The 13,364-nt window shown below is 41.3% G+C and overlaps 1 protein-coding gene across 1 annotated transcript in view; it reads left to right on the plus strand.

Annotated features, from left to right (window-relative positions):
- The window catches only part of ZRSR2 (zinc finger CCCH-type, RNA binding motif and serine/arginine rich 2), a 33,955-nt gene extending 20,916 nt beyond the window's left edge, over positions 1-13,039 (plus strand). The window contains exons 8-11 of the mRNA XM_003261086.3: positions 5,144-5,357; positions 8,058-8,113; positions 9,678-9,787; positions 12,522-13,039. Of these exons, the coding sequence (XP_003261134.1) occupies positions 5,144-5,357; positions 8,058-8,113; positions 9,678-9,787; positions 12,522-13,021 (880 nt within the window). The 3' untranslated portion in view covers positions 13,022-13,039. The remainder of the gene's footprint in view (positions 1-5,143; positions 5,358-8,057; positions 8,114-9,677; positions 9,788-12,521) is intronic.
- Positions 13,040-13,364: the final 325 nt, after the last annotated feature.

Below are 13,364 nucleotides of genomic sequence, written 5' to 3' on the forward strand. Positions count from 1 at the left end.
CCATATGTCATCTGTCACCTTTATTCATAAAAGTATCCATGCTGTGAGGGTTTTTTTTCTTTTTCTTCTTCTTTGCAAATATATCCTTCTCTATGGTTCTCTCCTTTTTCTTTTTGAGTTTAAGCGTTCATACCATTTTTCATTTTTTAAGAACAGTGGTTCTCAACCCTGGATGCACATTAGAGTCATCTAGAAAGCTTTAAAAAATTATGTCGTACCTCAAGTTGAGTAAATCAGAATATCAGGGCCAGGCGCAGTGGCTCACACCTGTGATCCCAGCACGTTGGGAGGCCAAGGCAGGCAGATCACTTGAGCTCAGGAGTTTGACACCAGCCTGGGCAATATGGTAAAACCTAGTATCTATAAAAAATAATAATAAAATAAATAATATATTTATATAAAAATATTATATAAATAATAATAATAAAAGAATACCAGGGACTTGGGTGGCCTTAGTTTCAAAATGTCCTCAGGTGCCTCTAGTGTGCCCTAGGATTGAGAGCCACTAATGTCGAGTGTGTATGTCCTTTTGTATTTTAGAGGTGGGATTGCAGATGTCTGGAATGTCTGTGAAAAGAGTCACAGGATCTGCTAACTAGTAGAAAGCCTCCTCTTGAAAAACTGGGAACTGAGAAAAGGAAAGAGACTTTATTCCCTTTGATACCTTTAGAAGCGTTTCTCAAATATACACTTTATCTGAACAAGAAATGGTAATAATTGATTGGTGTAAAAAACTTCCCACCAAAGAAAAATGCACTGTGAATTACCTTTCAGAGACAACTGAGACTCCATGTAAGTTCACATTTGCATGGGTAGTTGAACCAAATTGCATTTAAGGTTTTCCAGCTGCAGGATCCCTCATGTAGGATCTATCTCTAACATTTCCTCCAAATTTAAGACCCATGGTAGCCTGATTCTTCATTATCACCCCCTTTTTTTTTTTGAGATGGAGTCTTGCCCTGTTGCCAGGCTGGAGTGCAGTGGCATGATCTCGGCTCACTGCAAGCTCTGCCTCCCAGGTTCAAGTGATTCTCCTGCCTTAGCCTCCCAAGTAGCTGGGACTACAGGCGCATGCCACCACTCTCGGCTAATTTTTTTTCTATTTTTTAGTATAGACGAGGTTTCGCCATGTTGGCCAGGATGGTCTCGATCTCTTGACCTCGTGATCCACCTGCCTCAGCCTCCCAAAGTGCTGCGATTACAGGCGTGAGCCACTGCTCCCGGCCTGATTCTCCTTTTGTTGGGCATAAGTGAGAGGAGGGGAGATGTCTTAAACGATTTCCAGAACTTGGTTGACAGGCCCTTCCTTGTGGGAAGAGGGAATGGCCCGTCATGCTCTCAGACCCCACCTCTCCTCAAGTCATTTCAAGGAAATATGGACAGTGGTCAAATTAGTTTGCGAACATTTCTTTATTTTATTTTATTTTATTTTATTTTGAGACAGAGTCTCGCTCTGTCGCCCAGGCTGGAGTGCAGTGGCGCGATCTCCGCTCACTGCAAACTCCACCTCCCGGGTTCACGCCATTCTCCTGCCTCAGCCTCCTGAGTAGCTGGGAGCACAGGCGCCCGCCACCACGCCTGGCTAATTTTTTGCGTTTTTAGTAGAAACGGTGTTTCACCATGTTAGCCAGGATGGTCTCGATCTCCTGACCTCGTGATCTACCCACCTCGGCCTCCCAAAGTGCTGGGATTACAGGCATGAGCCACCGCGCCCGGCCACGAACATTTCTTACAATTTTCATAGGCGTATGAAATTTTACCATCACAACTATCAAAGTATGACAGCAATGTGGAGATTTTCATCATTCAAGTGATAAGTTGTGACATGAAATTCTGCGAAATTAGCAGTTATAAAATGCAGCACCATCCCTTTAGACAAGTAGACTGCTCTGTTCCCCTTTTATGGAGAGCCTCGGTGACTTGCTCCAGATCGTACAGCCGTTCTGCTCTGTCGTTAAGTTTTGTCTGACCATCAGAGGAACACTTCCATTACCTAAGCATTTCTTTGGTTGGTTGTTTTTGTAATTAGTACAGAGTTCAATTCTAGAGCCATGCTGAAATTGGTATTTCTTGGAGTCACAGCTTTGAGGGGAATCTATTTGTTTTTCTTCTAAAAGGTAATAGTTACTAATGGAAGGTAAAACTTAGTGGTCTATTTATACCTCACTTCCAAAAGTGATTTAAAGAAGGTTCGTGATCTAGTGCATTAAGTTAGAGAAAGTAAAGGAAATTGAAAGCAAGGAAAGGAAGAGAAAGTGAGTTATTTTCTCCAGGTTTTTATTTCTCCATATTTGAATGCATTTCAAGCAGATAATAAGCTGTAACTCTTACCAAAAAGGAAGAATGAGTGGTATCTCGAGAAAGACAAAAATTTTTCTGGCACCAGATTCTAAAGGTTTCTCCCATGGAATATTTTACAAAGACATTAAATAGGAAGGTGGACAATAACTTTAATAGATGCTTTATAACAGTTGCATATGTGATTTTCATGAGGATGTTTCTTACAGTGACCTTCGATAAATGATTGCAGCTTCACTTTAACACGCAATGCGGGGATTCTATGTAGGACAAAGGTAATGCGTACCAGGAGCACTTTCTTGAGAAGAAGAAAAAGAGGAGTAGTCAGTTAGCTATACCCGAGGGGGCATTTGGATACCCACACCATTTATTGGCCATCCTTGGCCTAAGGTAATATCCAACAACTGTGGGTTTTTGCAGCAAACTGACTTAAGTATCAGAATAATGGGTAAATATTATGCCCTAAACCAGTGGTTCCCAAATATGGCTGATCTTCAGGACCAGGTAGGGAGCTACTTTGAAAATATGGGTCCCCCACCCCTTGAGGTCTGATCAGATGGTCTAGGGTAGGAAGTAAGAAATCTCAGTTCTTCTCAGGTAATTCTGAGAACCACACAGGCTTGGAACCACAGCTTTATACTGCCTTCGTAAATGTCACTTCTCTTAGCTGAGTTTTCAGTAAAAGCTATAGGGCTGGCCTTTTGTATACACTTAGATGATAAGGACTGTCTTTAGGCCAGATGGGATTTTTCCCCAGACAGGGACTTCGGTTCTATTCCAAAACTGACAAATGCTTATTTGACATCCTGGGAACTAGGGCCAAGTTCATTCAGATCTAGGAATCCCTTGAGCAGAATTTTAACCTCATTAAATTGGTTCTGTGCATGCTTCATACTTATAACATTTTGATTCACTGTTAGTGTTGCCAGCCAGGTTGAGTCTTCGCTCTTTGTTCTATCAGTAGTTGGGAAGAGGGATCTAATTACAAGGTCTCTAATTGAATAATCCAGGAGGTCATTTGGAAAATAGAAAATTTCACGTTAATGAACGTTGATGAAGCATTTCTGAGCTGAGCATGGTGTATGCTGGGCATTCTGTAAGCATTATCTCAGTAGGTGCTTAGATAGACATTACAGACATGGAAAGTGAGTGTTATTAAACATTTCGTCATTTCAGGGCCATTGGTGTTTTTTCCCAACACGTCCTATTCTTCAACTCTCTTTCTTCCTAAATTCTGTGGACTCCCTCCTGCCAAAAAAAAAAAAAAGTTTTTGTCTTACCAATTTTTAACTAGCAACCTGACCAGGAAAATTTTGTTTATTTGGAACCTTGAACTACATTTTTCCTCCTCATTGTATGTTAGGAGAAGGAAGTAAGTAAGAAAGTAAACTCATATGAAGGATTTTTGAAATATTACTCAGGTACAGCCTGGTCACCTTAGCCTTGGTCCAGTTTAAACTATGAAAAGAAAATTGTTCTTCATAATGGTTAGCCACCTTCATTAAATAAGAATTAAATGATGCAGGTATGGTAGCTCACACCTGTAATCTCAGAGCTTTGGGAGGCTGAGGCAGGAGGATCACTTGAAGCCAGGAGTGCGAGACCAGCCTGGGCAACATAGCGAGACCCTGTCCCTACAAAAATAAAATTATCCGGGCATGGTGGCATGCGCCTGTGGCATGTGCCAGCTACTCAAGATGCTGAGGCAGAAGGATCACTTGAGCCCGGGGAATTCAAGGTTGCAGTGAAGTATGATCATACCATTGCACTCCAGCCTGTGTAACAGAACAAGACCCTGTCTCAAAAACAAATTGTATTTATTACACCCCATCATGAACAGGCACCAGATTGCAGATTAATGCAGATGTCTTGGATCCCTCCCTTCCAAGCCATATGACTTGGGCAAGTGTGCTTTTCTAGGTCTCAGCTTCCTTCTTTGCAAAGTGGGGAAAATACTAGCCCCCACTGTCCTACAGGGATAAAAGGACCAGAGGGGAAAAATGTAAAAATGCCATGAAAGCTACAAGATGCTGTACACAGATCAGATTGAATTGCTTCATTAATTGGAAATTCTTGGATTACTATATTATCTAAACATTGAGTCCACTGACGATTGTACAGAACCAGGATTGCATTGTTAGTTCCCACCTTCCTCTCAGCAGTCCCTCATGTGACATCTTCATGCCTATCACCACATCCTGTCACACCAATCAGCGGGCCTTTTTTTCCTCTATGGTTCAACATGTATAAGCTTCCTGAACTTCATTCAAAGGCAGTTGAATGGTATATGAACTTTGAAATGTTTCCAACTTGACATTAAAACAGCAAGTGCCAAGTTTCAACACTTAAAAAAATCCTCTTAAGCGCTGAAACTTGGCATCTGAGTGGGGTTTATTATCTTTCAGTTAAGTCAAAACAACTAAATTACATGAGTTTCTATCTCAAAATTTAAAGCAAGTGTTTTTTTCTTTGTTTTTTGTTTGAGACGGAGTTTCGCTCTTGTTGCCCAAGCTGGAGTGCAATGACGCAATCTCAGCTCACTGCAACCTCCACCACCCGGGTTCAAGCGATTCTCCTGCCTCAGCCTCCTGAGTAGCTGGGATTAGAGGCACTACAGGTACACGCCAACATGCCCAGCAAATTTTTTGTATTTTTAGTAGAATTGGGGTTTCACCATGTTAGCCAGGCTGGTCTCAAACTCTGGACCTCAGGTGATTCGCCCACCTCAGCCTCCCAAAGTGTTGGGATTACAGGCGTGAGCCACCACGCCTGGTCTAAAGCAGGTGTTTTGTGTGTAATTTTCAACTATTGGTCTAGTGAATTTAAGCTTTTCTTTCATACACAGATGTTCACGTAAACATAATTTCCCAACATCCAGTCCTACCCTTCTTATTAAGAGCATGTTTACAACGTTTGGAATGGAGCAGTGCAGGAGGGATGACTATGACCCTGATGCAAGCCTGGAGTACAGCGAGGAAGAAACCTACCAACAGTTCCTAGATTTCTATGAGGATGTGTTGCCTGAGTTCAAGAACGTGGGGAAAGTGATTCAGTTCAAGGTGGGCATGCATGTGGAGGAGGGGACTGGTTTGCTTCACCCTGCAGTACTTAATGGCACAAGAGAGCTGGGACACAGGCTCAGCTGGGGTCAGGCACGCTGGCACTCTATAAATGTGACTTCCCTCTTTCTTTCCACTCCCTACCTCATTGCCAATGTCACGTCAATACCACATGAAATCATAAACATGTATTAGCGTGGTATTTCCTGAATGCTAGGGGTCTAGATTGGAAAGGATGTTTCATTTATTTAGTAGCTTTGTGCTCCAATTCTTTTCCAGCACATGAATTCTCTGTATTAGGTCCCCTGCACATAGCCATCCAGTCCTTCACTTAGAAGCTGCATGTGACAAAGGGTGCATTCCCTTCTTTCCTCTGTAGGTGGCTTCCGTGTACAGTGTGGCACAACTTCACTCACTAAGTTTTTTGGTGTATTGTGTTGACAGTGCCGACTTAGCTTCCACCCAAGGTGTATGTTCTTTCTTCTGGAGCCACACAGGAACATAAATCACGTGAATCTAGATTTCACCACCTACCCCCCTGCTTTTTTTTACATTGTTTTTATTCATTGGATACTTTCAATACTGAATATAGTATTATACAAACCATGGTCTGTGATGCAGCATACTTGGTGAAAAAGGCATTCAGATGACACATAATTATTTAAAAATATTCCTTAATGCAAGGGTAAGGCCAGATGTAATCTCTGCTGCTCCCAGGACCCATTAGTTGAATTCTAACAGGGTGAAGCTTCCTGCCTTGTCTGTGATTTCATCAGATCTGAACTGGAATGCTTTTGTTATGTTAAGGCAGGGAAATTGTCCCATAATTTGGGAAAAGACAGGAATAAAACCGTGATTTTTTTTCCTGCAAGTTGCAAATGATGATGAAAAGTTGGAACAGCCCCCAAAAAACAAAGATATTCCTGACATTTAAGGCTATACTTCTATCAACTGACTTCAAGATTTTTAAAAATTCTTTTTATTTTTTTTTTCCTCCTTAACCTTTTGTTTCTGGGGCATGTGCCTTCCTGTCTTCACACTACTTGTCAGCACAGCAATAACTGCTAAAGTGGTACTGCCCGGTCATACCCACACAATACCATGTGAGAAGCACTGGCCGAGGAGGCCATGTGGTTTGACTAGCCTTGTCACTTCTTCCTGCCTTTTCCTTATCCTGAAAGTGAGGGGACTGGATTACATCAGTGGTTTTCCTCGTAGGGTTTCTTGATTATACTGCTTCTGTGAAACGGTAATGGGAGGGCTGCTTTCAGAACTTCAGAGTAGTTAATGGAAATTGCACCCTTACTTGCAACAGGCTGTACCCACAAACCACAACCACCGCAACGTAGTTTTTCTTTTGTTTAGAGTTCTCTCACCCTAGCTTGCACAGCTGACATGGATTCCCGAGGCCTTTTATTCTTCCTTCTGAGGGTGGTGTTACAAACTTTCATTGAGTATGGATCCTGCTCGTTTTTGGATACCCTAAGAAAAATACTCTGGAACAAATTTGTAAAATTATAGATTCATTTTGAACATAAACGCAAACACTAGTATGAATATTCGAGGACCTTTTTATATACTATTAAATAAAAACAAATCAGATTTGTCATTGTTGAAGGCAAATGATCAAATATTTAACTTAACTAGTAATAGGAACAGTACATATGAAAATGGGATGATATTCACACCTATGAGGCAAAAAATTATAAATTCTGTTAATACCAAGAGTAGATGAGGATGTGCACATTAGTAAAACCACTTCAGAGAACAGTTTGTCAATACCTAGTGAAGGTACGTGTAACCTATAAATTGGCACACTCCTGGCTATGCACAGTAGAGAGCTCTTTATACCCACAGAGACCTGTTGAAGAATGCTGACTGCGGTACTGTTTGTGGATGAAAAATTGGAAGCATCTTGAAAAACCATCATTCTAGAGTAGATAAGTTTTATTATTTGGTATATCCAGTATACAGTAGTTAAGTTTATGTGACTACATCTTGAAAAAAGAATATGGAATAAATACTATTTATGTAAAATTTTAAAACATACAAAGCAACACTGTATGTTGTTTATCAATACATATTACCTGTTGCTTTGCATATGTATACATAAATATGTGTATACCCATTACAAATAATAGACATTTATATGTATGATACATATGTGTGGGGTTTGGCATGCATATGATATATGTATATATGCCTGTATCTGTGTATTTGTATTTGTGTCTGTGTAGGTCTATGTATGTATGTGTGTGTTTGTGTTTGGAATGTGAAGGCTACGCTCAGCCTGTGGAGAGTGTTCACCTATGTGATGGAGGAGGGAGAAGAATGGGATAGAAGGGCTTCAACTGGGTCTTTAATGTTTTACATATGTAAATATTCTCATTCAAAAGTGGAAAACGTTAGTGTTAAATCTGGGTAGTGTATATATAGGCTGATTGATATCTTCTGTATTTTTATGGATGTGTGAAACATTTCATATTTGTGGGAGAAAACAGACCTGGACCAACAGGGATCAGGCATGCTGCCATGTGCCAAGTATGCCTTAAATAGATGCAAGAGTCAGCTAGTATCTCTATTTTGCAATCTTTGATTGGTAACTACTTTGGGGAATGTTAGCCTGGACAAACAACATTTGATGAATGGCTGGTTTCTTTTCCTGAATTTTTTGTGATAGCATTCTTCATTGCTCCCTAGGTCAGCTGCAATTTGGAACCTCACCTGAGGGGCAATGTATATGTTCAGTACCAGTCGTAAGTATTCTGCTTGTGGATGTCTTCCTGATTTGTCACAGTTTGTTGTTCTGTTTCTGTTGATGTCTGGGATTTTTCCACTGGATATATGGCTTTCGTATATTTTATTTCTTATGTTTTTATTTTTATTTTATTTTTTTCTTTTGAGACGGAGTTTCGCTCTTGTTGCCCAGGCTGGAGTGCAATGGCGTGGTCTCAGCTCACTGCCACCTCCACCTCCCAGGTTCAAGTGATTCTCCTGCCTCAGCCTCCTGAGTAGCTGGGATTACAGGTGCCTGCCACCACGCCCAGCTAATTTTTTGTATTTTTAGTAGAGATGGGGTTTTACCATGATGACCAGGCTGGTCTCGAACTCCTGACCTCAGATGATCCACCCGCCTCGGCCTCCCAAAGTATTGGGATTACAGGCATGAGCCACTGTGCTTGGCCCAGCTTTCATATATTTTAAAATATTTAAATAAAACTAAAGTTTAAATACATCTAAATATTTAAAACTTAAATATTAAGAGTTGAAACAGAAATATAGAATGGATGTGAAAATAATATAAGCCGGGCATGGTGGCTCACACCTGTCATCCCAACACTTTTGGAGGCTGAAATGGGAGGATTGCTTGAGGCCAGGAGTTCGAGACCAGCCTGGTCAACATGGCAAAACCCCATCTCTACTAAAAATACAAAAAATGTGCCGGGCGTGGTGGCAGGCACCTGTAATCCCAGCTACTCGGGAGGCTGAGACAGGAGAATCGCTTGAAGAGAGACCTCATCTCTACAAAAAAATTTAAAAATTAGCCGAATGTGGTGGCATGTGCTGGTAGTCCCAGCTATTTGTGAGGCTGAGGCAGGAGGATCACTTGAGCCCAGGAGGTCGAGGCTGCAGTGAGGTATGACTGTACCACGACCCTCTAGCCTGGGGGACAGAGTGAGAGTAAGACTCCATCTCAAAAAGAAAAAAATAATACATTTATATTTCATTCTTTATATATTTACATAGTTTTGAATGTTTTACAATATGGTTACATTATTACTCATAATTTTAATGATTAAAATACAAACTAATAAGGGATAACTAGAATAGAGAACATAAAAGCATTTATAGTGAAAGAGCCAGAGATTGAAGCCCAAAATCATCTTAGTGTGCATTTGACCAGCTAAGAGAGCAATTAATGTATCATTTCTTCTTATCTTGCTGTTTGCCTAGGCCATACCATGGCTAATGGGTTAAATTAACCAGTGTAATAAGAAGAACAGCAATCCTATCTGAGAAAGAATAGGCCCTAATAATGGAAAACACTTCTGCATTTTTAATGGTCCAATCTTTTGGATTAAGAGGCTTTCATTCAGGCCAATTTCCATGCATTGAAACCTCTCCGAGGGTTAGTAAAAAGGGTTCCTGAATAAATTGTGAGCTTTGGGAGCTTGAACATTTTAATGACTCTTCCCTAGGTATAAAATCAGTGAACTTGGTGGTCCTACAATAAATTAATAACGGGGTTAATTAATAGTAGCGCTAATCTGCATATTAGGAAGTTACTGTAAAGCATATCATTTGATTTTTGGTTTAAAGGGAAGAAGAATGCCAAGCAGCCCTTTCTCTGTTTAACGGACGATGGTATGCAGGACGACAGCTGCAGTGTGAATTCTGCCCCGTGACCCGCTGGAAAATGGCGATTTGTGGTAAAAGACAAAGTGATGATTTTTTTCCTCAATTGTTCCACTGCTATATAAAGGGATATTCTTTGGGGGAAACCCAGTATTTGGGGGAAACCCAGTATTTTCAAGTGGTGAGGCATAGCTTTTTGCCTCACACAGTAGATGAGCAGAGAACTTTATATAAAGAACACCACAGTTTAGATCTGTAACCGACCTCATGAGTCACTTGATAGATGAAGTGACTGAGGTCACAACGTATTGGTGAGAGTTGGGCCAATCTTCAGTCCTGGGCTCTGTGTCTGACAAATCAGGAAGCCTGAGTAGTTTACGTCTGTGGAAGCCCCATTTCCCTTGTTGCAGTTTCAGAGGTATTTTCTATTCATTGGCTCACCTCACTTGAGCTGTTTCTTTCTTTCCATCTTTATCCCTAATGAATCTTCCGTCATCACCACCTACACTACCTTACCCATAGCATTTCGTGCCTTACTTGGAATACATGCTTCTGTGCACTAGAGGCTAATTGTAGGCTTGGGATCAGTTAAACATGCATGCAGTCAGACTGACATCGGACAGTGGCAACCCAATCAGGAAATGATCCAGTCTTGTGCAGAGAGTAGCCAGCAGTTTTGAAGGCCTGGTTATGTTCTGATTTCTCTCAGTGAGCTGTTCCCTAGGTGAAAAGAGATGAGCTCTAAATGCCTCTGGGGAGCACTTATCTTACCCTTTACTTGTGTTTCTTTGCTGTATACATGCCTGCTTAACACAAAGTCAGAATCTTTGGCAAGCTTGTCTTCCTGGATGCTGTCATTCTGAAACCATTTATGAAGGGAAAAGAAAGATTTTAGGATTCCTGGCTAAGGGAAACCAGAAGAACCATTACACTTTAAGTTTAAAGGCTCGGGGGATGAAAGAGGTGGAATTGTTCGCTCCATAAAGGCAGTTACTTTTGTCAGTTCCTGGGAATCCAGTGTGATTTCAGTGAGGAGCTTCTGAGTGTGACCTTGACTCCTCCAAAGCAGGGGACTATTTCATTAAAAAAAAAAAAAAGCTTTATCTTCCTTATTGACTAAAGACACTGAGCATCTTTTCATTATTGGCCATTTGTATGTCTTCTTTGGAGAGATGTCTGTCTGGATCCTTTGCCTGTTTTCTAACTAGGCTCTTTGTCTTTTTATTATTGAGTTGTAAGAGTTCTTGGTATATTCTCCATACAAGTACCTGGTCACAAATATGATTTGCAAATATTTTCTCCAATTTTGTAGGTTCTTTTCACTTCATGTTCTTTTGAAATACAAGTTTTACATTTTGATGAAGTCCAGCTTACCTATTTTTTGTTTGTTTTGGTGTCACATCTAGGATGACATTGCTTAGCCCAGGGTCACAAAGATTTACTTGTATGTTTTCTTCAGACTCATAGTTTCATTTCTTAACATTTAGGTCTTGGATACAGTTTGAGTTAATTTTTGTATATAGTGTGTGGTACAGAGGTATTTCACTTCTAACTGTTGTGCATATCTGGGGAATTTACTGCTTTTAAAAAACGTTTGAGAACCCCAAAGATCTCAAAATTGTTTGAATGGATTTTATCTGTGGTAAGAGTCTTCTGTATTAAAAGCACTTAGTGAATTTTGAAGCATTAGTGTAATGTTTATAATCTTTTTTTTTTTTTTTTTTTTTTTTTGAGGCGGAGTCTCGCTCTGTCGCCCAGGCTGGAGTGCAGTGGCGCAATCTCGGCTCACTGCAAGCTCCGCCTCCCGGGTTCACACCATTCTCCTGCCTCAGCCTCTCCGAGTAGCTGGGACTACAGGTGCCCACCACCACACCCGGCTAATTTTTTGTATTTTTAGTAGAGACAGGGTTTCACCGTGGTCTTGATCTCCTGACCTCGTGATCCACCCGCCTCAGCCTCCCAAAGTGCTGGGATAACAAGCGTGAGCCACTGTGCCCGGCCTTGTTTATAATCTTATACTTAAAGTGTAAAGAAAATATAGACTCCTCTATGTTTAATAGGCCTTCTCCTTTTTTTTTTTTTTTTTTTTTTTTTTTTGAGAGTGAGTCTCACTCTGTCGCCCAGGGCTGGAGTGCAGTGGCATGATTTTGGCTCACTGCAACCTCCACCTCCTGGGTTTAAGTGATTCTCCTGCCTCAGCCTCCTGAGTAGCTGGAATTACAAGCGCCTGCCACCACGCCCAGCTAATTTTTGTGTTTTTAGTAGAGATGGGGTTTCGCCATGTTGGCCAGGCTGGTCTCAAACTCCTGACCTCAGGTGATCTGCCCGCCTCAGCCTTCCAAAGTGTTAGGATTACAGGTGTGAGCCACTGCGCCTGGCCAGGCCTTCTCTTTTGACCAGTGGTTCTGGCCTGTCACCTCCATGCCATCAAACCATGCTACCACAGGGACCCAAAGAGCTGGTTATTTGATGTTAATCAGGGATCAAAATCGTCAATCAGTGGGAAGGTGAAAACTGGAAAAGATAATGTTCGGTGGCAGTCTGCACCATAATCCAATAGGGGCACAGGCTATTCTGCTTAATGAAAACTTCTGATTTGTTACCTTTCAGAGTGTCATTTGTTAGAGCATGTTTGAAATCGTGGGAACCAAATTATGACATCAATTTATGTAAGCCCCTTTTACATAATACACAGTAGAAAATAGTTCTAGCGTATCCAAATATCAGAAATGTACCTTCTGAAAAGGATAAAGTAGCATCTTCAGAATACGCAGTGATAAGTGCTGTTTCATCACCGTGCCATTGCAGGTTTATTTGAAATACAACAATGTCCAAGAGGAAAGCACTGCAACTTTCTTCATGTGTTCAGAAATCCCAACAATGAATTCTGGGAAGCTAATAGGGACATCTACTTGTCTCCAGATCGGACTGGCTCCTCCTTTGGGAAGAACTCCGAAAGGAGGGAGAGGATGGGCCACCACGATGACTACTACAGCAGGCTGCGGGGAAGGAGAAACCCTAGTCCAGACCACTCCTACAAAAGAAATGGGGAATCGGAGAGGAAAAGGAGTAGTCACAGGGGGAAGAAATCTCACAAACGCACATCAAAGAGTCGGGAGAGGCACAATTCACGAAGCAGAGGAAGAAACAGGGACCGCAGCAGGGACCACAGCCGGGGCCGGGGCAGCCGGAGCCGGAGCCGCAGGAGCCGCCGCAGCCGGAGCCAAAGTTCCTCTAGGTCCCGAAGTCGTGGCAGGAGGAGGTCGGGTAATAGAGACAGAACTGTTCAGAGTCCCAAATCCAAATAAACTAGTTTTGTTCTTAAATGATTGTATATCTTATTTATTATGGTTGCTACATACTCAGATAGAAGGCTATGAACGCAGATGGGTTCACAAGTCTGGCTAAACCTTGTGTAGCCTGGAATTCTATTTAAAAATATTTTTATTCTCTTATAATCATGAAGTATGATTAGTATAGAAAACATAAAATACATAAATAACAACATGAAAATTACTTGTAATTCTAACCCTGAGACAGAACTAAACATTGGAGCATTGTTTTAGTGTGTACACTTTTTTCTTTTTTTTTTAGAGAGAGGTTCTCACGAGCAGTGGCATGATCGTAGCTCACTACAGCCTCAAACTCTTG

This window comes from Nomascus leucogenys, chromosome X (genome assembly GCF_006542625.1).
Source record: "Nomascus leucogenys isolate Asia chromosome X, Asia_NLE_v1, whole genome shotgun sequence".
In the NCBI taxonomy this organism is placed as follows: domain Eukaryota; kingdom Metazoa; phylum Chordata; class Mammalia; order Primates; family Hylobatidae; genus Nomascus; species Nomascus leucogenys.